The 27718-nt window shown below is 33.5% G+C and overlaps 1 protein-coding gene across 23 annotated transcripts in view; it reads right to left on the bottom strand.

Annotated features, from left to right (window-relative positions):
* The window catches only part of LOC111511127 (calcium voltage-gated channel subunit cacophony), a 230891-nt gene that overhangs the window by 35516 nt on the left and 167657 nt on the right, over positions 1-27718 (bottom strand). For 16 of the 23 annotated variants that reach the window (XM_074185558.1, XM_074185571.1, XM_074185596.1 and 13 more), the window contains 6 exons: positions 27443-27645; positions 25021-25232; positions 16441-16473; positions 6892-7079; positions 6584-6593; positions 5886-6001 (listed from right to left, as the gene is read on the bottom strand). In XM_074185558.1, coding sequence (XP_074041659.1) covers positions 5886-6001; positions 6584-6593; positions 6892-7079; positions 16441-16473; positions 25021-25232; positions 27443-27645 — 762 coding nt within the window. The remainder of the gene's footprint in view (positions 1-5885; positions 6002-6583; positions 6594-6891; positions 7080-16440; positions 16474-25020; positions 25233-27442; positions 27646-27718) is intronic. The other 7 variants (XM_074185660.1, XM_074185641.1, XM_074185654.1 and 4 more) reach the window with 3 other exon arrangements.

The following is a 27718-nucleotide window of genomic DNA, read 5'->3' as shown; positions in this document are numbered from 1 at the left end:
TTTTACGATTTGGTATTCCAGAACAAGTTGTGACAGACAGAGGCACTGAATTTCTAGCGTCGACCTTCAAAGAGTCGTGCAAACTGCTAAAAATCGAACAGCTGAATTCAACGGCGTATCATCACGAAACCATTGGAGCATTGGAAAACACACATAAAAATCTAGGTGATTATTTACGCATACATGCATCAGAGCATCCAGACACCTGGAGCTCATGGATACCATATTGGTGTTTTGCATATAATAATACAGTGCATACGGAAACTCGGTATAGTCCATACGAATTGGTTTTCGGCAAAATGAGTCGAGTACCATCGAGCATTGCTACACAAGTCGACCCTGTATATAATTTCGATGATTACCCAATTCAGTTAAAATTTAGATTGCAAACAGCTTGGAATGACGCGAGAAATAATTTAATGGTATCAAAATCGTTACGAAAACAAAAACTAGATATTAAAATTAATCCTGTTAATGTTAGGATAGGTGATAAGATATTAGTAAGGAACACATCTTCAAATAAGTATGATCCTATCTTCAAAGGTCCTTATATTATAGTAGAAGATAAAGATCCAAATGTTGTAGTTAGAATAGATAATAAGCTGGTAGAAATACACAAAAATAGGACAAAATTGTTTATTGAATGAAAAAAAAATATTGTTTAAAATTTTTTTTTTCGTCATCGGGGGGAGATGTACTGGTATAGCAAATAATGTGGAACAATAACAAATTGAGAAATAAACAATATTCTAATTAGAACACCTAATACGTGCCAGGACAGCTCTTTTCGATGTATGCCGATCTTATGTTATTAAAACATTATGTAACATTGAGATAGGGAAGGATTACGACGAGGATCATGTAATTGAAACAAGGTAGATCAATTTGAGTTATTCTGAATAGAGGAAGTTTTTCTACGAAGTCGTTTCATTCCGTTCCTTATAAATGAACCTGAAGTGAGTTTATTACACTCTGAGACGTAGGGCCGGACTAATTGTGACGGCTTCTCTTCCTGCCTTCCAGCCAAAGTCTGTTCCACCATCCCTTTGGAGTAACCATTCCGTTGAAAATATTTTTTGGTGATGACTAGTTTCTTCTCCAAACCTTCTTTCATATTACAGGACTAGCAAGTACGATCCTATTTTGGTAGATTGATGGTGGTTGGATTCGTGATTCAGATACTGTCCCTTGTGACTGGGTTTTCGGTATACAGATGTTTTCCACTTAGTGTCGGTCCTCTTAAAGAATACGTATGAGAACGGCAATTTGTTGTGGACTTCTTTCTCCATTATGAAGGTGATGAAAGGTTTAACGCTGTTGATGTGCTTAAGAAAAGTATCTAGTTCTGTATTCCCATGGTTTCATGAAGGTATCGTCACGCATCTCAACCAGACTTGGAGCTTCTTGTGGGCTTCTTCAATGGCCAGAGTTTCAAACCACTCCATATATATGTTTGCTATAACTGATGAAAGTGGCGATCCCAATGGCAGTCCCTTATCTTGCGTAAAGATTTAGTCCTTCATTTGGAAATTGCAATTTCGTACACATTATCCTAGTAATTCCATGATTACTTCTATAGGTAAGTTTTTTTATCTTGCAGGTCCTCGACTTCGGATAGCTTTCTTTATATGATTTGCAGTGCTTTCTGGACAGGAACGTTGGTGTGAAGGTTTTCCACGTCGAAATTGATTAATTGATTTTGCCCTGTGACTTCGATTGCCTCTAGTAATTCGACAAAATGCCTTGAATTCTTCACAAAAGATGAAGTTTTTCTTTGTAGTAGTTGCATAATGGAAACTAGAAACCTGGACAAATTTTGAGTAGCTGAATCTCTGGAACTGATGTTCGGTCTGAGCGGAACCAACTTTTTGTGGATTTTGGGTAGTCTATGAAGGTGAGGGGGCTTACAGTGGTGCGGTGTTAACCAAGATCCCTCCTTTTCTGAAAAAAATTTTGGTGTTTTTTCAAAGTCAGGTACAACTTCCTTTCAATTGATACAGTGGGGTCCCGTACAATCTTCGTGTGTTATCCCTTCTGAAGAACATCTTTGATCTTTTGTTCGTAGAAATCAGTATCCATCACGATAGTAGCGTTTCCCTTATTTGCAGGTAGGATCTGCGATTTCGAGAATTGCATTCAGCGGATACTCTGTGAGTGCGTCAATTCATATATCAGTGAAAGTAAGAGGTCCATTGAAAGTCCGCATTGCCAAGCCCAAGAGAAACACACAGCGAGGGGAAACCAGCAAATCGACAATAGCAGACCATGTTTGGACTCATCAATATAACATCAAGTGAACCCAAGCTGAGATCATTCACAGGAATCAACACTGGTTCAAAAGAAAGTTCAAAGAAGCTGCACATATGCAAACCTGTAATCAAGCAAAAAACAGTCAACTTTTGCTGAACCGGTGAAACGGAGAGAGGTATGAGGGAATAGGTGAAAGCGTTCGAATGACCAATGGATAGTCATCTCTCGGAGGAATAGTCCAGTCACCACCCGAAGACGATTATGGATACTGACAGTCGAAATGTTCTGAAGTAACTTGTTTTAAAATCTTTATAGTTTCAGTATTTTTTTGACATATTTTCTATATTTTTTTTATTTTTTATGTTTTTTCAAAACTTTTGTTTGTTTTTTATTTTATTTTTTGCATACATCTTTACTCTGATTATTTTATTTTTTATCTTGATTATTTCATTTTCATTCATTTTGTTGCATTTTCATATCACGTTTTATTGCTTACACATAAGTGTAAGCTATACCACTCATCAGGTATAGGCCAATTCCATCACATAATTTTGATGAGTTCAATTTTGTTACTTGAAAAATATTTCTATATATACATACACTGTATTCAACTTAAATTAACACGTGGGCTGTAAAGTTCTGGGCCTAAGGAAAAACTCGTTTTTTTTTTGTTCATTCATCAACATAATCTCCATCAAGAACTACACAATCATTAAAACGCCGATCTAATATTTCAATACCACTTTTGTTATATTGAAATGTTAGATCGGCGCTTTAATTCGAGCAAAATTTCTTACCGGTGAGCATTATTTTGAGGTCTGCGAACAGCCAGTAGTTGCCGAATACAGTGAATGTGGGAGCAATTCGACGTTCATGGATCCATGTTTCATCCATTGTCACATATTAACGCACAAATTCCGGTTTTTAATGTTTAAACATGGCCAAACACTGCTCAGAATCGACAAGGCGTTCTTGTTTTTGAACAACAGTGAGCTCGCGCGGCATCCACTTTGAACAGAGCTTCCTCATAGTCAAATGCTCATGCAATATAAAGTCAACACGTTCTTTTGATATTTCACGTCACTTCACTTCTCGATCATTCAAAACGATTCTGTGGATTTTTTTATATTTTCTGGTGTTACTGCCTCATTTGGACGTCCACTGCATTCTGCATCGTCGATGTGTTTACGACCATGTTTGAAGTCAGCAAATCAACATTTACTTAATTGCTGTTTTTGATGAAGTGCAATCCTTATATCCTTATAACATTTTCAAGCCATTGCTTCGCTTGAACGGTATTTTTTTCCATCAAGAAGTAGTATAAAATCAAAACACTGAGTTGTTTTTGATTTATTGTTTTGAAAATAACGAAAGTAGTATCACTCTTAGCACAATAACTCACAAACTTTTGTGTTGAATACCATAAAATTTCAACCGCTTTCTTTTGAGGGTTAGTGCTAACTGTAAAATCGTTGTATGCAATAAGACTAGCGCCATCTATATGTTAGACCCGACACTTTTCAGCTCAGGGAGTATATGATAACATATAAAATGATATAGATAATTGATACTTGTTTTCGCACTCACCAACGTAGTTGAAAAAAAATGATCTATTTCAACCCAATTTGTCAAAAGTGGCACTACTCAAAAAATCACTATCCAAAGATTCGAATTATGTGCTGCAGTTTTATTAGCAGAATTACTTTCCTTCACTCTAAATATTTCAGTAGAAAATATCGACTTTGTGAAGATATGTATTTCGTCTGACTCGCAAATAGTCTTAAACTGTTAAAGGGCATGACAGGAGTGAAGGTAATCGCATTGCTGACTCTTTAGCCAAGGAAGCGGCTGGACTAAGAATTTCAGGATACAGTGGTACCTACGGCCTAATGACTTCGACAATTGCGAAACTAGCCAAATGTTACACCCATGCTCGATCCCTAAAGAGATGGGATGGAATCAAAGGATGCAATCTTGCCAGGATCACCTTGGGTGACCCTGGGAAGCTGGCGCCAAAGAAATATCTGGCGATGACCAGGAAAAATCTACGCCTTACAGTAGGATTTCTGACTGGCCACTGTCAGCTAAGGAAACACCTACATAATATGGGGCTAGTGGACACACCTCTATGCAGGATGTGTGAACAGGAAGATGAGACTGTCAGACATGTCCTTTACGGAGTTATCGTCAATAAGAGAGTGTGTGTTCGGCGAGTCTTGGCCTACACCTGTTGATATAAAGGAGATGTCTCCCAATGACCTGTCCACCTTCTTGGAAAGGACATGATGGACAATGGCCTAGGAGGAAAAGTTCTCGGGAAAACGTACAATGGGTCACATGTGGCCTAAGTGCTGTGGGCTTACACTCACCCTCCCTACTCTACAGGTACAGATACACATAGTCTTAAACTGGATAAAAAGTTTTCCACATTATCTGAAGGTATTTGTTGCAAATTGAATAGCCTAATATATCCCGACTCATTGTATTATGTTGAGTCTAGATACAATCTCGCAGATGTAGCTTCTCGCAGTATTTTACCATCTGATTTTTCCTCAACCCCCGATTGGTTTCGTGGTTCATATATACACCAGAAATTTGAAACTCTGTATCTTAATGTTCAAGATTCCTCTTTTTGTACCCCTACATCTCAAGAAGAAAAGCGAAAACTCGAATTTATAGTATTTCATCAGTTCGGACTTCCATTGTCTAATACAATATAAATTGTCAACACCTTGTCACACCACCTTCAAACAAACGTCGAATTTATAGCTCATACTGATGATTAATCTCTAGTTTACATTTCATGTAGAAAATGCTCATCTAATCGATTTTCCGAACCTTGGCAAATATTGCATGTTTTTATTGATTCAAAGTATCTACTTCCTCTTCGTCTCCTGATCCTATATTAATACCATGAAGGAGTTTTTCAATAAATTTCATATGAAGTGAAAGATTGATAATATAAAAAAATTATTTATTTCAGTTTGGCATTTTTATATATGTGCTATAGGCTACTCCGACCTCCGAGAAAAATGATCTAACAATGTTTCCATTGTCGCAGCAGAATCTCCTGATCCTATATTGATATCATGAAGGAGTTTTTCAATAAATTTCATATGAAGTGAAAGATTGATAATATAAAAAAATTATTTATTTCAGTTTGGCATTTTTATATATGTGCTATAGGCTACTCCGACTTCCGAGAAAAAAAATCTAACAATGTTTTCACTGTCGCAGCAAAATCTCCTGATCCTATATTGATACCATGAAGGAGTTTTTCAATAAATTTCATAGGAAGTGAAATATTGATAATATAAAAAAATTATTTATTTCAGTTTGGCATTTTTATATATGTGCTATAGGCTACTCCGACTTCCGAGAAAAAAAATCTAACAATGTTTTCACTGTCGCAGCAAAATCTCCTGATCCTATATTGATACCATGAAGGAGTTTTTCAATAAATTTCATATGAAGTGAAATATTGATAATATAAAAAAATTATTTATTTCAGTTTGGCATTTTTATATATGTGCTATAGGCTACTCCGACCTCCGAGAAAAATGATCTAACAATGTTTCCATTGCCGCAGCAAAATTTTCATGGAAAATAAAGTAATTGATTTCGTCACGACTTACCCATGAGTGGGGCTGCAGTGGCGATTGATGAAACCTACAGGCCTCAAGAGGCTTTGATCTCCTATACTATCACAAGATCCTCGACGAGATCCAATAATATCCTGTATATCCATCACCTAAAATGGGCCGTAAGAATATAAGGTCTGACGTAAATATAACTGAGAAATGATAATCATTTATTTTTCGAATATATTTTTTGTGAATTGTGCAGAATGTAAAAAACGTAAGTCATGCATAAATCATGCACTAGAAAAGCTAAAGTACTTCAATTCACTTCTAAACATTCTCCTACTTTTCGTTTGCAAATGTTTGAATCCTAGGTTCGATTCACACCATTTTTGTGATTGGATCAATTCCAATTCTCAATATACAAAGAGATTTTATCCCATATTTGTAACAGAAGTTATCTAATTTGTCGGTGTTAGTAAATCTAGTATTTTAAGAACTCCTTGCGAACTAGTTCATAATTACAGCATATAAAAAGATCTATTTGAAACAATAAAACGAAATTCACTATGAATTCCACAAAAAACTTCACAACTATTCTAAATACACCTTAGAAATTTCTAAGCTATGATATATTTCGGTATCTGTGAATATTCAGATAATTTTATAACTAAACTCTTCCATCTATATTCCAACACCCAGAAGACTATTTCTAAAATTATTATATTACCACCGAATTCAATTTTCATCACCTTTCTGCTCCTGAAACAAAAAAAAATATACTTGAATTTTTACCAGTAAGCATCAAGATCTGTTTTTGGATTAAAAAAAAATTAAAAGGTCTGATACACCTCTCAAACCAAGTTCTTTGCTTTGATTTTTTGTCCTCGTCAGACATGTTTCTATTTTTGTGAAGATAAATATTTCAATTTGGATTTTTAGGTTAGGTACAAAATTTCCAAATATCCGAAAACAATTGACTCTATCCCAAAAAGGAAAATCATACTATCCTAAAGAATTTATGAAATGTCTAAAATGTTGATGTTCAGTTATAGCTTACCTGAATGACCGGTTTCTTTTCGTGCTCCTTCTAGCCAAAGAAAAAAGGGACCCCTCTTCTGGTAAATTCAATAGTGCCTCATGTTCGCATTCTCCCATCAATGGAGCACCTTCTAAGCTCAGGGACCCCGCTCTACTTCCTCCAAGGTGACCAGCCATATCCATTAGGCAGTCAAAAAATGATGCTTTCTGTTTTATGGAAATAACTTAAACTTAAACATTTTCGAAAAAAAATATCTTCAAATGTAATCGAAAAGATTCCATTACTTTTCCGGGCAAAGTTATAAGCGGCTAACTCAGGAAATATCTTCATTTTATTCAATATTTTTTCAGAAACCCATCTCAAAACATAAATTGTATATGAAAGGATTCAAATATCCAAATTACATTTCCATGCAGTCACAAAATGATGAATATTCTAATTTCTACTCTACCTGATTTGCAACTTCTAGTGTATTTTTGCATGCTGTCCTCTAGAAATAGAATTTTCAATTGGTGATTGCTATTCAAAAAGATATTTACCCCAATTTGAATAATTCATATTTTTCGTGAGCGTGGAATATACAGGCTGATTGACAGCCTGTATATTCATTATATATGTATGTCATTTTAAAAATTAAAAAAAAATCAAGTATCTTCTTAACACTTGAATGAATCGAGTCCCGTAGAAAAAAACGTTTTATCACCATTTTTTAAGAAGTTATTCAATTGTTAACCAACAAATTTTTTCCCAATCTACGTTGACATAAATAATGGGATAATAGGTATAAATAATTGGCCTATAAATTTTAAACTTCGTGGAGCCCTTTTGATATATACACTTCATACAATCCTGCGATAAAAGTTCATAAAAATTTATTAAATTGTTAATTATGATTTTTTATAACTATTGCAAAATATCTAAAAATTTTTTTTCAATTGATATTCAGCTATGTCTGTTTTCACATTAAACAATGGCAGTTATTAACATAGTATATGCATTTTTTACGCAATTTGTTTATTTAATTGTCTTAAACAAATAGAGAAATATTTTTGGAAATTTTTTTTTGCTATTTTGTTGTCTAGAGATAATTATGGATTTTTTTTTTCTTAATTATAATTTTCAAATATCAAAAATCGATTTTTTTATATTTCGATGGTTTGAATGATTAGTAAAAAATAATTTTGCTTTTAAAAATCATAATTTACACTTTCAAATGGTTTGGCAAAAGAATTTTTTGAAATTTTTCATTCAATTGTTTATTAGTGTAACAAATATTGACCAATGTTATATTTTTGTCTGAAGCAGAAAAAAATTATAAAAACATAATAGATATTGGAAAGTATTATAATCAATAAAAAAATATGGCACTTTTTTATATATAGCTGTTTTCATAATTTTTTTCTGCTTCAGAAAAAAATTATGAAACAAATATTGACGTTGGTCAATATTTGTTTACAACAAATTGTTAAACTAATAAACAATTAAATAATGATTAAAAATTTTTTTCACCAAACTATTTAAAAGTGTAAATTATGATTTTTCAAAGCAAAATTATTTCTTAACTAATTATTTAAACAATCGAAATATAAAAAAATTGATTTTAAACAATTAAAAATTAAAATTAGAAAAAAACATTTTTTAATCATAATTATCTCTTGACAACAAACTAGCAAAAAAAAATTCAAAAATATTGAATTTCTCTATTTGTTTGAAACAATTTAATGAACAAATCACGTAATAAATTCATATCCTATGTTAATAACTGCCATTGTTCAATATGAAAACAGACATAGCTAAATATCAATTGAAAAAAAAATTTTATCAACAATTTTTAGATATTTCATTCTGCAATCATAATGAACAAAAATGAATTTTTATGAACTTTTATCGCAGGATCGTATGAAGTATATATATCAAAAGGGCTCCACGAAGTTTAAAATTTATAGGCCAATTATTTATTCCCTTTATCCCATTATTTATGCCAACGGAGATTGGGAAAAAATTTATTAGTTAATAATTGAATAACTTTTTGAAAAATGGTGATACGCGACTTCTACGGGACTCGATTCATTCAAGTGTTAAGAAGATACTAGATTTTCATCAAATTTTTAAAATGACATTTTATGTTATAAAAAAATTATTACTTTTGATAAACTCTCTTTAGCGGCAGCGCGCGCATGCCGTAACAGCCGCGCCGAACCCAATTTTCATCGTCAAATTAAAATTATAAATAATGGAGATAGAGTTTCGGGAGTCGGGACTTTTTTATCGGACATTTCCTCCTCTTGAGGAGCTTTTTTAAAAATTGCTTAAATATTGATCTTATTTTGTTAATAACAATTGCAATTTTTTACCTGTACCAGAATCCTTCAAAAACAATTTTCTAGAGGTGATACCGAATCGAATGAGCTACCGCTCATATTTTTAGGACCTTTATCTCTATTCTTCATTTTTTTGAACTTGTTGATTAGACTTTATGGATAGAAATGGACTTTGTTAAAATACACTGTTTCTTATGAGCTTACGCAGATTATTGAATACGCTCGCGTTCGAACCTTTGTCTTTGCTTATAAGAGACGATGTATTTCAACAACGTCTGTCTCAAAGCATTATTTGTGGCACGTTGTCTTAGAAGGTGGTGAGTATATCATCATCAATAATTAGGTAACAGTGTGCAGTGGAACACGTTTTTTGCAAACTGTTATTTGAACATTTCATTAATTCTGTATCATATCAGCTCAAAAATCTGAAATAATGGTTATGAAAGAACATCGATAGGTATTTGACAAATTCATATCGGTTCTACGCTGCATTTCGTTCTAAGAGTTACTACAACCGAATGGAAACGAATTTGAATGCATGGATAATCATTTAACATTCGATCGATATATTACACATATCCTTATTCTAGTTTGAAATGTTGGAGGATCGTCTGTCACTTCGAGGTAACTGAAATGAGGCGGGTCATTTTTATGTTGAAAACTGTCATTCGATCAATAAGAATTGACGTACTTTAGGATTTTCGTTGAAAATTAATCATGACACAATAACAATGATTCATTTGTTACTTTTAGACCGTGCATTGTATATACAATTTGATCCAAATTAAGTGCGCACCACTGGAACCTCTGTTCATCGTTGCTAATAGATATACAGCGCTATTCATGATGAGCGTTAATTAGCCGTTTCTGGCAAACTATTCAACGGATCAACCTGAAAATTCCACAGTATGCATAAGTCAATATGACCTACATGCCTAAAATTTGTCAACAAATTCGTATACTGTTTTCCTATAACCTATCTATTACCGTTTAGAAGATATAAATTAATTTCGACATTTTTTTACCAAACATGAACTTTTAAAAATTCTGATAATCTTGAACTCACTTTCACTAAAACGATCAAATTTGAAATGGAGTGGAGTGATACTATGAGGATCTTCACTCCGAGTCATATTTTAATTTGCCTCATACAGGGTCTTCAAAAAATGCAAATACTTTGATATCATGAAAAAATGAGTGGAACTCAATTTTTTCAAATGGAACACCCTGTATATTTCAACATTTTTGAGCTCTACATCCAATTTTAGATTAACTTTGTTCAGATAATACTATTTCTATTTTGAACCGTTTTCGAGATGAACTGTTTCAAACGGAAATTGACATGCATGATTTCCTTGTTCATCACTAATTTTTGTAAAACATATTTCGTTTGATGTTTCTCAATTAGTCACAGATAATACAATGAAAAGATAATTATTAAAATACTCTCCAACCATCGAATGAAACTTCTCTTCAAACAATAGTTTTATTAACGCTGAAACACGAACTGAAAATAATAAACCCATAAATTAATGAGTTAATTTAATCGTCAGTGTATTTCAGAATATGTTCAAACACATCTCCACCTCTACTTAAACAAACATGTAATCTCTTCAAAAGATTGTCATGTGTAGCGCTTCTGATCAAGTCTGGAGTAAAACTATTAAAAGCAGATAGTAATTCTCGATTTAATATCTTCCATTGTTGTTATGGGAATAGAGTAAACCATATTTTTAATGAAACCCCACACGAAATAATATAATGGATTGCCATCTGGGGTTCTAGGAGGCCAACGAAAAGGTCCATTATTACCAATCCATCTGTCTTCGAAGATTTCGGATAAAGCTTCGCAGACTGAATGAGAATTATGGGGTGGAGAACCATCCATTTGGTACCATACACGTTCTCTTCCTGGTCTATTATTTAAAATCATTTGAATTCCATTCCTCAGTAAATCTTCATATTTTGATGCATTCAAATTATCATCATAAAACTCGATATAAAAAATTGACTCATTCTTTATGGCACAAAATACATTGAATTGCCATCTTTCTTGAAAACCCCTTTGGCGGACAACATGAGGATTTTCTGGCGCCCAATAATGACTATTGTGTCTATCGAAAACTCCATTTTTTGTTAACTGGGCCTCATTTGTCCATATGATATTTTCAAGGAAATGTTCATCCACTTGAGTCTTGACAAGTAACCATTCAAAGAATTCCACTCTACGAGGTAAATCAGTCTCTTTCAAATGTTGGACACAGTAGAACTTATAGGGATGCCATTTATGATTATTAAGAATTCGACAAATTGTCACGTAGGGTATACCTATCTCCCTTTCAGCCTCGTGCAGAGAAGCATTTGAAAATGCATGAAAGTATCCCAAAACTGTTATACCATTGTCATCATCATCCACTTTAGTCTTCTTACGAATGATTTTTGGACGGAAGGTTCCATTCAACCTAAAGTTTTTCAGTAGTCGATTTATCACATTATTATTCGGCTTCGGAAGTTGTCGATATCTTTCAAGAAATACTCGGCATGTTCTACTTGCACTCACCATAAAGTATAATTAAATTCTAGAAATCTTCATTACTGTAACCTAATCTTGACATTATTCTATCATAATTGGTAGCTAACACAATCAGTCAAAACCACCAACGAAAGTCTGACGTTAAATAATTGGTTTATTTATTTTTCCAAAGCACACTATCAAAAAATATTAATGTGTACTGTTGTACGTTAGAGACCAATACCTCAATGTATACAAATTGTAACTTTTTCTAAGGTAGGTACATACCAATTTCGAATTGACTGATCTGAGTTTCTAGAAATTCTAGAAATCTTCATTACTGTAACCTAATCTTGACATTATTCTATTATAATTGGTAGCTAACACAATCAGTCAAAACCACCAACGAAAGTCTGACGTTAAATAATTGGTTTATTTATTTTTCCAAAGCACACTATTAAAAAATATTAATGTGTACTGTTGTACGTTAGAGACCAATACCTCAATGTATACAAATTGTAACTTTTTCTAAGGTAGGTACATACCAATTTCGAATTGACTGATCTGAGACAGTTGAAAAACTAGATCAAAAAGAAATATTACTAAGTATAAAAAAAATGTTGAATATCCAAAATAAGTGATGAATTCAAAAAAACGAGCAAGAAAACCACGTCAGTTTCCGTTTGAAACAGTTTATCTCGAAAACGGTTCAAAATAGAAATAGTATTATCTGAACAAAGTTAATCTAAAATTGGATGTAGAGCTTAAAAATGTTGAAATATACAGGGTGTTCCATTTGAAAAAATTGAGTTCCACTCATTTTTTGCATCTGCATTTTTTGAAGACCCTGTATGAGGCAAATGAAAATATGACTCGGAGTGAAGATCCTCATAGTATCACTCCACTCTATTTCAAATTTGATCGTTTTAGTGCAAGAGAGTTCAAGATTATCAGCATTTATAAAAGTTCATGTTTGGTAAAAAAAATATTGAAATTAATTCATATCTTCTGAACGTTAATAGATAGGAATAGGAAAATAGTATATGAATTTGTTGACAAAGGGATAATGAATCATAATATGATATTATCTACGGGGTGTTCCATTTGAAAAATCAAAGAAGCCGCTACTTTATAGTAAAAGCGACAACGCCGCTTCGTCTAAAATATTTTAGGCGTGTAGGTCATATTGATTTATGCATACTGTGAAATTTTCTGGTCGATCCGTTAAATAGTTTGTCAGAAACGGCTAATTAACGCTCATCATGAAAAGCCCTGTATACTTCAAAAAGCTCTATAGAAATGTCCAGAAGATTGGTGTCGGAAAACATAAAAGACCATGCATTCCTATGAATTTATAATTACAGTGGGTTATAGATATCAATTTGATTATTTTCTAACATCTTCCAATAGAAAGGAACGAAGAAGTGGCATTATATCGATGACAGGACCTACTGATAAGTATTGAAGCAGTTCGAAAATGGATCTGAAATGTATTGGCGTATCTTCCAACACCTTCCGAAAATACAATATTCAGAATATTGAAGGGAAAATTTTCTATTATATCAAAAATAATTTTTCCAGACCAGAAAATAATTCTGTCTTTGACGCATGTTTCGCTAACCAAGTTAACATCATCAGAAGATGACTGAAATATATCAGTTAACTTATGATGACGATAACTTGGTTAGCGAAACGCGCGTGTGTGAGTGTGAGTGTGATAAAAGTTATTCGTCCGTTTGTAGAAATCTTCACAAATATAATTATCGATCAAGCAAGTACCAACTATATCAACATCTTTACGATAACGATCACAACCGAAGAATGACTTATTGCAACTGGTTTTTGACTAAATACAGAGAAGATGTACATTTTCCATTTGAAATTATGTATTTAGATGAAACCGAATTCACCAACTATGTTCAATAGGAATAATAAAAGGTACTGATCTCAAACAAATTTACATCTGACGCAAGAAAGAAATTTTCAAGAGCGCTTTGGTTTCAATTGCTGGATGGGAATTTTCGGAGGAAAACTTTTGGGGCCAATAATTTTCGACGGACAACTGACTGCGGAAAGATATCTACAGTTCCTAAAAAATAAAATTAATGATCTTATTGAAGATTTGCCACTGTCTAACCAAGTTGATATCTAATTTCAACGAGATAGAGCGCCACCTCACAATTCTCAAGTCGTAACAGAACATCTGAATGACACCTTCCCAGAAAAGTGGAATGACACTTGTGGACTTATTCAGTGGCCTGCGAGGTACATTCTTGAGTTGTCATATTTTTACATAAATATATTATTTCTTTTTCATATTCTAAATCACCAGATCTAGATCTTACTCCGCTAGATTTTTTTCCTCTAGGGAACAATTAAAAATCAGGTTTTCAATACAACATCAGCTACTCTTGGAGAACTAGAGCATAAAGTAAGGGTGACATTCCGGAACATCACTGAGGAACAGCTATAATCAATGTGATGCGCGCAACAATTAAAAAACTTGAACTTTGCCGTGATCAAGGAGAAGGTCAGTTAGAAAATGTATAACCTTAATGGACTAATTTGCGGCTTACTTGCTATTATTCAGAAAAATAGAAAAATGAAGTGGAAGTGTGTGGCATCAAATTATTTGTAAGAAAATGATCTTTCACAAAAAGCCACAAGCCACCCGCTTTCCTTTTGAAAAAACCAAATTAACTGGAAAAATTCAAATTTGGGACTCTGAAATAATTCTTAAAACGACTGTGAAGTCACAAGCCTCAAAGTCGTAGTTTGTCCGTGTTACTTGATCAAGAATGAAGCAATTTACATGATCCATGGCATTCTGTATCAAAAAAATTGAAATAAAAATGATTTTATTTGTCAAATATCGACTAGTGAAGTATTGTTGGATTTAGAATGTCATTCTCGATCGAATTAAGTAAAAATATATAGGATGTTTTATTTAAAAATTGAAAGTTGTGGTCATTTCCGGCCAAACCGGAAGTGCGACGAAGCAAGTCAATATGTCAAAAAATGTAAATGGAACTATAATATATAATTCCCAAATTTCGTTTTTCTATCTCCATTAATAAACAAGTTATAGGGGTGAGCCACCGTAGAGAATCACCCGGTATATATTCACCATTTTAACTGTTTAGTAGGTTTAGTTTGTTGATGAGAGGCATACAATTCAGAAGTATTTTGGGTGTTTGGCGATCATCTGCTAAAAAAAATTGATCGCATCAAATTTTGTGTAAGAAATGGAATTGAGTGCTCAAAACACTCGAAATATTGACAGTAGCATACGGTCGACGAATCACTATCAGAGAAGTTGCTGAAGATGTCGGCATATCGGTTGGCTCATGACATGCAATTTTTTGGTAAATTTTAGGCATGGAACGTATGGCAGTGAAGTTCGCTTCAAACTTGCTGAACTTTGTTCAGAAAAACCGGCGCTTGAGCACTGCTGCTCAGAAATTGTTGAATGACGTCAATGGCAATCCAGGTGTGCTTAAATGGATCATAACTTGTGACGAATCATAGGTATATATGGTTATGACATCGATACCAAAGTACAATCATCCCAATGGAAGAGCCCAGGAAAGCCAAGACGCAAAATAGCACGCCAAGTTCGATCAAATGTCAGGGATTTGCTAACTGTTTTCTTCGATTAGCGTGGCGTAGTGTATCAGGAGTGTTCGCCATTTGGTCGTACGGTCAAACAGGAGTAAGTAGTATCTTATGTGCCGCTTGCGAGAAGCAATACGGAAAAAACATCCGGTATTGTGGAAAAATATTTCAATAATAATGTACCTACCCATTCATCCCTGCTTGTTCGTAATTTTTTGATCAGTCACCGTAATCACCAAATTTGAGACCCTGCGACTTTTTCGCAGGGGGTCAAACATTTGGCGTTCACAAGATTCAAGTGATCCATGAACGGACGGCGTTTTACGACGATTGATGAGATAAAAACGAAAATTGTATGTGAAGGGGACTGCTTTGAAAGAAACAATAGACATTGATGAATAAATAAATATTTTTTGAGAAAAATGAAAATTCGCCTTATTTTTTTAACAGTCCTCGTATATATCGATCAACAGGTTACTTAACTATTCGAACTCAGATTGTAATCTATTAGTTGTCTACCGACTACTATTCGGCTATCTATGGCGTTAACCTAGTTCGTTAATTCGACATGGAAGTAATACTTTCGTGCTAGGTATTTAGTAGAATATTACATTCAGAAAATTGCATTAAATAAGTTACATGCTTTTTATAGAAAGAGGACATGCAATGCAATGAGAAAAACTTTAAAGTTAGGTGGAACTCGTTTAAACACACGTCCAGCTCAAACGTATTCTGAGTTGAACGATGATTCGAAGCTAGTTAAAGCAAAAACTACGAATTGAAAACGGGAAATTATCACAGTGTTATTCGTTATAGTTTATATTCCAGTGTGGATATCAGAACAAATTCTTATTCTTGAAAATTCGTTATATTCCTCAAAACTTCTCTTTTGAATAGATATGACTGAATTTCAGCTATTTATATTTTGATGTAATATAGCTGTTTGCTTATCCCTGATTCTCGTATATCCAAACTGTAATATCAGAAAAAAATGTAGGGTAAAAAATACGAGTTTTAGTCTAATCTACATTCAGATCTGAAGTATATAAAAAATTGAATGGAATTTGTATGCAATGAATCTCAAAACGTGAGGAGTATTATGAAAAAATGATATACTACCGCGATATTGGCTGAAGGACTGTTTCCAAATCCCTGAAAATAATGTACAAAAAATTATTCATCTACTTTTTATTGCGTATTATTGTATGGATCCGTTTGAATAATCAAAATATTGAACAAATAGCTGAAATCATGATGGAAGTAGATGTATTCACGAAGAAAAACTTCCTGATAAACTTCCTGAATTCAGTAACTCAGGTATATATTTTTTTCAACTCATCTTGAGCTCCTTGAACGTTCCTAGAATCAAAAACTAGCTGAGAGGACTTTCTGTAACTTTCAGAAAAGTGAAAATATGAAAACAAATTACCTGTAAGAATGTTGCCATGAAAAATAATATTCGAAACAGGTCTTTGAGTATTTCTTTAAGAAGGAAAACCATTTTACTTATCCAGTACGTAAGACTGGAATATGCAATAAAAAGTTATCGACAGATTGATTTTGTGAAAATCAACAAATCACCATTTTCATCGGTGCTTTTAAAAAGTTCGTTAATGAAGTAAAGAAATTCAGGAAAAACGTTATGCTGAAAGCAACAAATTTTTTTTGGAAATTATCGCCTTTTGAACTTAGTATGATCTATCGTGAAAATTAAATCGATGATTCTTTTTGTTTATCTATATCATATAGTTGAAACATACAAATGATGTTCCTGAAGTTCATTCCTTCTCATTTTTTTCTCAACAATCCGGTGTCAAATTGAGTATTTCATGGAGAAACTGTCATACAAATATTTTGTTAAAAATAGACATACAGGGTGAGTCAACAATATTCCCTCGGTCCATTGCTATAAGAGGAAACCATTTTTCGAACTGCTCAATTTTTTTGCAGTCACATCGATAAATACGATCTTTGAAAATTATATTCCCGCATACTGGGTGATTCAATAGAGCGTGACCAATCAAAGTTATATTTTTTTTAAATAAAACACCCAGTACATGAATACGTCATTCGTTTCCATTTTTTTTTTCTCTCTGAGAAATTTTTGTTTTCGAATTTCCATTGCGGCATTGCCAACTCATTTCAGAAAAACCTATTTTGCAGACAATAATGTTTTAATTCACCATCCGCATATCAACAGCAATTAAGTGGATTTTTTCAGGAATAGTTAATCCACATCACAGATGATTTTTGGAACTTCAACTTTCGGAAACAATATATAGGATGCAGGGTAAAACCGGTCAAGTTTCATTCATTTTCAAACAGACATAATTCAACTTTTTCGAATGGACCACCCCGTATTTTTTCATTTGTATGAAATGTTTCAACATTTCACTACATTTTTTAACAGAGATATGCTATACGAAAAACTGATATCTCACAAATTATACAAAGTTTTAGTAATTGTTGTAACGACAAAAAAATATTTTTTTTACGTTCACTTACTCAAATTTGTTTTTCGAATGTTCAAGCTAATCGCTAGTATATGAGCATTTTTCATACCGTTTAGTGCTAGTGATATATAGTTATCAACGGTTTCAACGGAAGAATATTTATACTGCATTTTTCTTTAAAAACCCAGTCAATGACTGACATCAAAAAATGAATCTGGGAATTTGTCAATAACGCCAAGTGTTAAAAGTTCCTTTCGCATGTAGATTGAATCATGGTCTATGCTTTGGGGAAAAGTGACGGAAACTGCCTCCTTGCATCTATAATTTACAGATGGAAGAGCATTTCAGGTTCTAAAAATAAAATTTGAAAGAACTGGTAATGTCAATCACGAGAAGTTTGAATGTGTATGCCATGTAACAAATGAAAAAAATACATTTCAAATCGCTGAAACATTGTTGAAAATGCCCATGTGAGTACCCGAGACATGAGTAGGGAATTAGGATTTTCTCAAAACAGCATGTGTCGAATGATACGAGCAAGCAAATTTTATTCTTACCACAGCAATTGATGCAAGAGATTTTGAAAAACGTTTTCAATTTTGCTGATAGGGCTTACAAAAGATCAATCAGGAAAATGATGATGATTTTCGTAAAAAGAGTTACCGGTCCGTATTTTTTGGATGGGTATCTCATCTGGAAGATAATATGTAAGATTTCTTCACCATAAGTTTTAGACTTTCTTGGACGGGGTTCCGTATGGAACAAGACTTAGAATGTGGCTATAACAAGACGAGGCACTACCACATTGTGAAACTGAGATACGGGAATACCTCAACGATCATTTCAATCAAACATGGATAGGTAGGGGTGGGCCTATGACGTGGCCACCTAGATCACCTGACCTGACCAGAATGAATGGTTTATGAGGATATATCAAATGAATTGTCTATCAAACTCCTCCAACATCTATAGAAGACATGAAACGAAGAATCATTAGAGCTTTCGAGTAAATCTCAGAGGATATGCTGAAACGTGTACAGAATTCGTTTGAAAAAAGACTGACATTATGTGTTGCAGAAAATAGTCGCCATTTTGAACATTTTTTGGACTCCTACATTCAATAATAAATGTAGGCGTTATTTTTCATATTGAAAACATTTTGAGTCAGTGAACGTAAATAAATGAATTTTTTGTGGTTACAACAATTAATAAAACTGGGTATAATTTGTAAAATATCTGTTTTTCGTATGATATATCTTTGATAAAAAATGTAGTAAAATGTTTGAAAATTTCATACAAATGAAAAAATACAGGGTGTTCGATTTGAAAAAGGTGAATTATGTCTCTTTGAAAATAAATTTATGAAACCAAGCACCGTATATATTGTTTCCGGAAGTTGAGATTTCCAAAATTATCATAATTGCTGTAGACATGCGGGTGGTGAATTGAAAAACTATTATCTGCATAATAGGTCTTTCTGGAATAACTTGGCGAAGCCGCAATGAAAATTAAAAAAAAAACCTTAGAGAGCTAAGAAAATATGGAAACGAATGACGTATTCATATACTGGGTGTTTTATTTGAAAAAATATAACTTTGTTTGGCCACGCTCGGCTGAACCACCCAGTATGTGAGGAAATAATTTCAAGATAGTATTTATCGATATGACTGCGGAAAAAATTGAACAATTCGGAAAATTGTTTTCCTTGAATGCAATGGACCGAAGGAATTTTGTTGACTCACCCTGTATTATGTATTTCTGAGAAAACGCAATCAAGCTTGAATCAGTTGACTAAATTTAATTCATCTTTCTGAATTCCGTGTATTCATGAAATGAACTGAATAATTCATAGAGATGAGTCAAAAGGAATTAATCAATGAATCTAATAGGATACTGAATATCGAAGTCATCAATTATCTTGTCAGTGGGAAATCAGTCAAGTACTGAATATTACTGGAGAGTTTTTCCGACAGCAAACCGTTATTTTAATACTTCGACACGTGTTTCGATCACCAAGTGATCATCTTTAAGACTAATATCAGATTGATCTTCTTTTTGAAGATGATCACTTGGTGATCGAAACACGTAACATGATGTTGATATAACGGTTTGCTGTTGGGAAAAAACCCCAGTACCACAGCAAAGGTTCCAAACAGTGCATCACAAGTAGTTGAATACAAACCAAACAAACTCACAGATAAGTCCATAGGGAGATATTGAATACATTCTTGCAAATCCAATCATGATTCGTCAATTCAACTGAACCAGGTACGTTATCTGCCGGTCACAAAAATACTTTCAAGTGGAAATCTCACATTGAAGTGTGTTCTTTGAATACGTCATGTGAAAAATAATGATAATTTCAAAACTTCACTCTACACATCTTTTTATAGAAATATTTTGAAATTGATTGCTTCCTTCCTCTCTTTGGAAGACTACCAGATTTTTATATCAAGATGTAGTAGAAGGCCAAAAACTTTCTTTTCCATAATAATTAAAATTTATAACACTTACAAAATACAAATCATGAAATTATAAAACATCAACAAAAATTTATTGGCGTTCCGGGGCGACTTCATTGATTCCAGTGACGCATTTGCTTTTTCAGCTGCAGGAAAACCCGGAAAAACCTGCAGCACCACATCATCTGAAGATCTTGATATGTGGTTCATCAGTTGAGTACTGTCGCGAGTTTTCATCCAAATAGAAAAATACTGAGGTGCCTGATAGTAAAATTAATCCATTGATGAATACAGCACGCGGATCAGCTACAGAGTGGACAATAATTGAAGAGGGAACTTGAAGTAAATATGTAGGTTTGAAAGAGCATTCAAAGAGAAATTCTAGGGGTTGATGAGCAAGAATTTGTTTCCAGAAATAAATCCCAAGAAAGTGGAGAGAGTAGGCCTCCCTATCATTTTCTCAATTGTGTGATTCAGTCAGACTATTTGATGGAAAAAATACCGAATGGAAAGTTGGTGTAGATGATACCAAAACATTTTTCGATGAAAATACAGCTGAGTATTATTACACAAGTGTTGAAAAAGATTAAAGAGGTTGTTTGAAATTCATCTGAGGAAACTTGACGACACGTGACGAGTACAGGATGATTCAAAGGAAGGAAGTGGTAGAGATAATATGGGTGCCAGAATTAAAAATAATAGATTTTATATCAGGTGAGATGTTTTGAGATAGTAATGATAACAGTAATAATGCTGAAAAATGTATGAAGAAATAAGGGAAACGTACATGGAATTACTGCATTTTTGATTTCCCATCGAACTATTCGCACAGATTCGGAGTAGGAGGAGAGAGAGGGGGTGAAAATTCAGTAGAAAAATCAACTGCTATCGAAAAAACGATGGAGGAATACAAACTTGAGGGTGGAGGTGACATTTCAGCAATATCGCAAGACTGTTTTTATTGAATACCTAAGCATGTAGAAAATATTCCAATATCACCTGTAGATAATTTCAAATTTCAAAGAATACAACGACTAGTACTGTTGCGTTAGGAAGAGTCATTCGCGAAAGAGCGTGCTTGGTTTGCCAGGGTTGAACGATATCATTATTTTAGGTGTCGATTGGATTAAAAAGGTAAGGGCAAAACTGGACTTTGACTAGATGGTTCTGAATTTCGAAATTGTTGGTGGCAAATATCAAATTCAATTTTCTTGTAAAAAAACGGTTGTAGTTGTAGAAATGAGTCAGTTGAAGGTTTCAAAAAAGGGTATATTGCATGATCTTCTGAAAATTGAAAGACAGTAATTAATTTTGTTGTTCATCTTAGCCAGTTCCTTTTATATATAGGAAATAAGTACGAAGACAGATGAAAATAATGATGGATTGGATTATGATATCGTAAAACCAGCGCAAACTGAATTTACTTTTCCATTGTGAAGCAAGAGTCGATTAGAATTTGTCTCGATGCGACGTATTTGACCAACCATATGGACAACGATTTTGGAGTCGCATTTTGTACGGAATATTGGCATTCATCAATAGTTGGGGAACATCAGAATTCTTGTGGTATGTGAAGGGCCGTTAGAGATCATACGTCAGGCAGATCCCAACTCTTATATTGTAGGTAATGAGAAAGCGAAGGCAGTTTCAAAACAGAATGTTATAAATTCAAAGTGTTATAAGGAGTTCCACATTTCAGAAGTTTCAAACCGAATCCTTGAGTTATGTCATTTGTTTCCAGTGAAGAGTTCCAGTTTTTCTGTGCCTAAGTCGCCGTTTCCTTGTAATCTAATTGAAGTAGGCCAAGTAGGAGGTTGATAGGACGGAACGCTCGTGTGTCGAAAAATGAAACGTGGTAGCAGAGTGAGAGAACTACCGGGTATACTGAGTACTTCAAGAGAGAACGGACCTATTGCCGTATCGAAAAGTGGTATGTGACCAGTTGTATTCATCATAAATATCCTTGAGTCAGAACTATTTTGTAAATGAATACCAGTGAAGTATTGCTGGTGATTCACTGAACTCTGAGAATAAAAAAAGTTTCATCGCATTAGTTTTGACAAGTTTGTATGTATGTATGTGTGAAAAAGTACAAAAGTATCGATATATTCAAACAGTCTTAAGAAATTGCTCTGAAAGTCTACATATATCCCAAAATTACCCCAACTGTTCATCATCCATCATCTATTATTCTTTGAGTCTATTCACTTTCTGGGTAAAATATTATATTCATGATAACATTTTCATCGTAGAGTCTAATTACTTCAACACACACTCGCATGATTATTTAAATCGAATCAATTTAACTGAATATCTACGGAAAGCACAATGATCAACATCATGAGCATTATAATCTTAATCATCATCCAGCTCCGTTCAATTACTTTGAGCTGCTTACATTTCTTCTCTAAAATAATTTTCAATATTTCAGTTCTAAAAGGAATAATTGAAAAATGAACGTTTCAATTTGATCATTTTTTATAACTCTTATTAACACTGGAATACTTTTCGAAAAATCATGAAAATAAATTTCAAACTTTCAGTCACATAACTATGAAAAGAGGTATATTCTCATGAGAAACACATTACTCTTTCAATTCGAAATAAGACTCAAAAAATGTTTTTAGAGGGTAACATTTTGAAAAATACCCAAACGAAGCTTGCAGCAAACCTCCCGACCAAAAGATGAGTAACATTTGACATTCAGCTGATGGTGCAGTAGTTCTTCATCTCAATCTGATCAACTATTCATAAATCAATGAAGTATATGAAAATCGGCATACACATTTCATGGAATGAATTGATATGAACTACGGATTACTACAGAGAACTAGAGCTACCACTGATCACAACAAGAAACATTGACACGTACAACTTGCCCAATTTCACTTTAGGTGTTCATTTAAGGTGTTCATTAGATTATCATCTATTGTGAAAAGGGAGCTCACTAGTAAGTAAAATTACAATCGAAGGAAGTTTGTATATTATGATATTCAAACTAATAGTTTTACATGAATGAGAAGCAATTTTATTTCCTGACTTGTGTATGTCGCGACTAAAGTGAAATCTTTGCGAATTGTACCAGCATACTTAGAATACATAATATATGTGTGTATGGAATCAATTGGCTGTTGACTGAATGATGAATTGAAATTTCATAAATTTCATCTTTTCTTATCATGGAGAAGGATATATTTTTTGTATATTTTGTGGGTATTATAATCTTTCATATTTTCAAAATAAAATATAAATTAAAAGTTACTCAAGAGGTAGACTACTGAAAAGTTGACACACCGATACGTAAGGTTCCTTCTGAAAAGAAAACAACACATACCTAGACATCAACTGTTACATCAAATCTGCCTTCTAAATCAAAGAGTTATTACTTTGAACTGTTTTCTTTTCTACTTGCACAAATTTTCATTATTTTTCCACCATTTCTACTATTGTATTCTATGTTACATGATAGTGATTTTCCGGCGAAATTAAATCAAAGTGTATGACGTCCGAATGTTATGAGAAAAATTGAAAATGATTCAAAGGTATTCAGATGGAGTAGTAGAAAGCCAAAAAATTTATTTTAAAAAAAAGTTGAAAGACTTGTGTTAATGTACTAAAGAGTTGAACTTTCTGCCGTGTCATTGAAATCTTCAACATTAGAGCAATCTGAGGCTTGGATATCGTTTACGATGTCGGGATCACGAACAATCTCTATTCCTTCAGCATGAAGATTCCACGATATCGTTGCAGTTACATGCCTTAAAGGAAGATATGTTCGGCTTTTCGGATGGTTTCATCTTATGGCGCATGACAATGCACATACGATTTTGTCAGTGTTGTCTTATTTCATAGTTCTATATTTTATTTTATGCCCGATTGCTTCCTGTATCACTTAATTTATTGTCAACAGAAGCAATAACGTGACAATAAGAATTAGTGACGTGACGTTAAGAATTAGGTATCATTAGTAGGTATTATTGGTTGAAAAGCGTTTTGTTGATAGATTTGCTTGATGAGCAAATTCGTGTGCGCAAGCAATATTCTGTCGAATGCTTCTCAAGGAATACTCCAATCAAAGCGAATTATGGAAACTTTTGTGTCGTTCACCAACAAGTGCGAAGAATGTAACTGATCTGGATGAAGTACCCTCGGAGAGAAGCCTACAACGGGGCTAATGTTATCAGGTTCTTCCACATTCGCGAGAAAGTGTGAGAACTGAAAACATCTGCTTATATACGTTTGAAAGGCAATAAGTGTATGAGTAACTTTTAGACTATTGAAAATGACATTTGAACATTCGATTTTTTGACGTTCGTCAGAGGAAATAAGTATTTTTCTAAAAGAGGCGTTTTTCATAAAAACATTCAAAAAAAAGTTAATTAATTAATTTTTATATCGAATTTAATCATTTCATTTATGGGAAAGTTACTGACTATTTGGTATTTTCAAACGTTTGTAATGAGTAGAAACTTTTCAGAGGAAACTTTTCAATTTGCCCTCCATTATACTTGAAAACCGATTCTCTGTTAAATTATATTCATTCATTTTTTCAGATTGTGGACAGCCAAAAACCTAAAATACATCAAGGAATATAAAATATCAAATAATATAATAATTTTTTTGGTCATGCTTTTATTCGTTAATATATTCAATTCATCGAACAGTAACAAGCCAACACGAAAATTTGAGTTTTTGTTAAAGCTTCAGTTCATATTGAGGGTGCAGTCTCAAAAACTTTCAGAAAGATCCAGAAGATAGTAATTTAAGATGACCGAAGTACTTACTGGTAACCCTGTTGGCATCATTTGACCAAATCTAGTACTACGCCAGCTCTCCAAAATCAGAAGTCCACCATATATTTTTCCAACAGTAAGTTTGCCACTGTTGAGTAGCTCATTTGGTGGAACAAGAAGATCTACCATATTTTTGGCTTGAAGAGGCCAAATATTTCTGATCGTCACTTTCAGTTCTTCATCAGCTTGATCCATTTCTTCAGCTGAAATTTGATAAAAATAGTTATTTATAATTGGAAGTGAGTTATAAAAACCCATCCATCCCATTTCATGGTTGCCTCATCGACTAATAGTAGTTTTTTATTCGAGTATTGAAAATCTTCAGTATATGAAGCTCTTTTTCATGAGTACTCTTTCAATTATATCAGTTTCTTGTGATGAACTGTTTTAACTCATCATCATAAAAACCAAATGTCAAAAGGTAATCCAATATATTTGAAAACATGGAGTGTATTGAAGTGTTTGAAGCTTTTTACTGTTCCATCACAAACCAGTCAATAATTCAATCTCTAGTTGATATCAATAGTATTGAATCATTAAGATTCAACGATGACACCTATTGAAACTATCGGATGAATAAATTTCCATAGGTATACATAGAAAATGGGTGTCGATTGAAAACTGAATCGTCTGCTGACAAGTGTCTATATTGTGAAAATTCAAACCTCTACCAATCGACAAGAAATATTATCGACCATTTCGGAACCAATTATAAAGGTTTAGTGGTTTCTATTGTTTCTTGCTCCTCATAATGTATGTTGTAGAAAGTACTAAAATATTCAGAATAACATTAAGATTTTGACATCCGTTTTTAAAATCGCCGCCATTATCATCACGACTATATCAGATTTGCTATTAAATAGTGTAAAAATATGTAGGTAGGAGATAGGTACGGTGTGTGTGTGTGTGTTGTGTGCATTGCATTCCTTTCTACGACAGCCGTTCACCAGAATTCACGTTAGTTTTGTATAATTTGTATTCGGCATACCTGAAGTAGAAGTTATTGTTACGAACATACAATTTTAATTGGTTTTGTGGAAAATGCCATCTGTAAGTGTAAGTGTTCATAAGAAACACCTACAGCCTACAGTTGAATAAATCGACTACAATCCTTGTGAAACCTAGTATTGCTACTCGACGCTAGATGGCCACCCCCTTAGTCATAAGCTGGCGACACCCTTGTGACGAGCAACAATTTGTGTTCATTATCTGTATATGTATTTTTATCACAGTGTTACTTATTCTTATACTTAGGTATATTTCTTACGTTCGTAAATTTGAACCAAGTAACTAACTGATTCTTTACAAATTGTATTTGACAAAAAATTGAACAGAGTATCATTATTATTATTTTTATTATTTTTCATTTCAGCTCTGCAATTAACTGTCAATAGTCTATGCTTTGGGGAGTTTATAGCGGTTTCCATTTTGCTCATCTAACCATTACAACAATAAAGTGATAATATTCAAATTCTCAGTGGGTTTAGGTAACATATGATGAATTATGATAAACATATTGAAAATGTTTCATTGAGAAATTTTTATGGAGATAATTCACCAAACCGCAACAAGTATTTCTTTACAATGGCTCCTTCATGCATGACTATTATACTGCAGAGTGTCATTGACACCTGGAGAAGATTTTGCTGAAACAATTGTTACAGATTTTGAAATCATCTGTGTGATGATTTCACAATGAAATATTTTTGAAATGGATTTTTAAAGTTTGTTGGTTTGATCCTTCGTGTCCGATATACAGTGATCAAACAAATTATCCTGATACCTATCAGAAAACAACTACTCCCCTGGCTAATACCACGAAGGGCGTTGGATTATATCCAACAGGTGTCAGTGCAGGATTCTGCACTGAAATTATTCCTGCGTATGGTGTTTGGCAATACAACTGCCGAAATCGATTTTCAATTATTGGAACACACTTGCAGACCGGCTTCGTGCTGTTTAGCCACTCGTTAGTGCGAGGTACCGTCTATCATCAACATGAAGTCGATGATTTCCTATAACTGAAAATCGAATTTCTTTCAGAGAATCATTCCTCGAACTAGGCTGAAGCAAACGACAAACAACATGTTTATCAACGCCCCATCTGCCCATGAACGGGGTAACCAACTGCAAAACTGTGATCAAAAGTGATCAAAACTGAAGTACGGTTTCACGGGAGTAAATGCGAACTGAAACTTTTGAAATATTCTGATTTATGTGTCACGATCTTGAACTGAAATGTTAGCGTTGGTCACCGCGTATGAGCCCTTAAACACACCATTTGTAGTTTAGGTATTGATGATCCTATCAACTCAATTCGAATTCAAATTGGGTTTTGTCCATTCGAATGAACATTGCTTCACAAACAAAAAACTTTTTCGTAGTGCACTTGATATGGGTCAGTAAAACATACCTGCTCTCATTTTGATACTGAGATTTTCTCGAACGAGGGCAAAAAATGTTGTTGTAAAATTGACTCGTCCATCATCATCTACTGGCATATTCATTCTGATCAATTTTTTATAAGCCAGTCTATTAGGACACTTATTTCCAAACCCCAAAGGAGGATCCATATTTTTCAGCATGTCATACATTTCTGTGTAGTGAATCTTTCCTCTGAAACATAAATATTTTTGTCTAATGAGTGATAATGAAGGACAGTAATTATGATAACTTTTAACTGCCAAAG

This window comes from Leptinotarsa decemlineata, unplaced genomic scaffold (genome assembly GCF_025532065.1).
Source record: "Leptinotarsa decemlineata unplaced genomic scaffold, Ldec_3_MD MMD2_P_RNA_scaffold_2, whole genome shotgun sequence".
Classification (NCBI taxonomy): domain Eukaryota; kingdom Metazoa; phylum Arthropoda; class Insecta; order Coleoptera; family Chrysomelidae; genus Leptinotarsa; species Leptinotarsa decemlineata.
The sequence above is the reverse complement of the archived record's forward strand: the minus strand, read 5'-3'. Positions and strand labels throughout refer to the sequence as shown.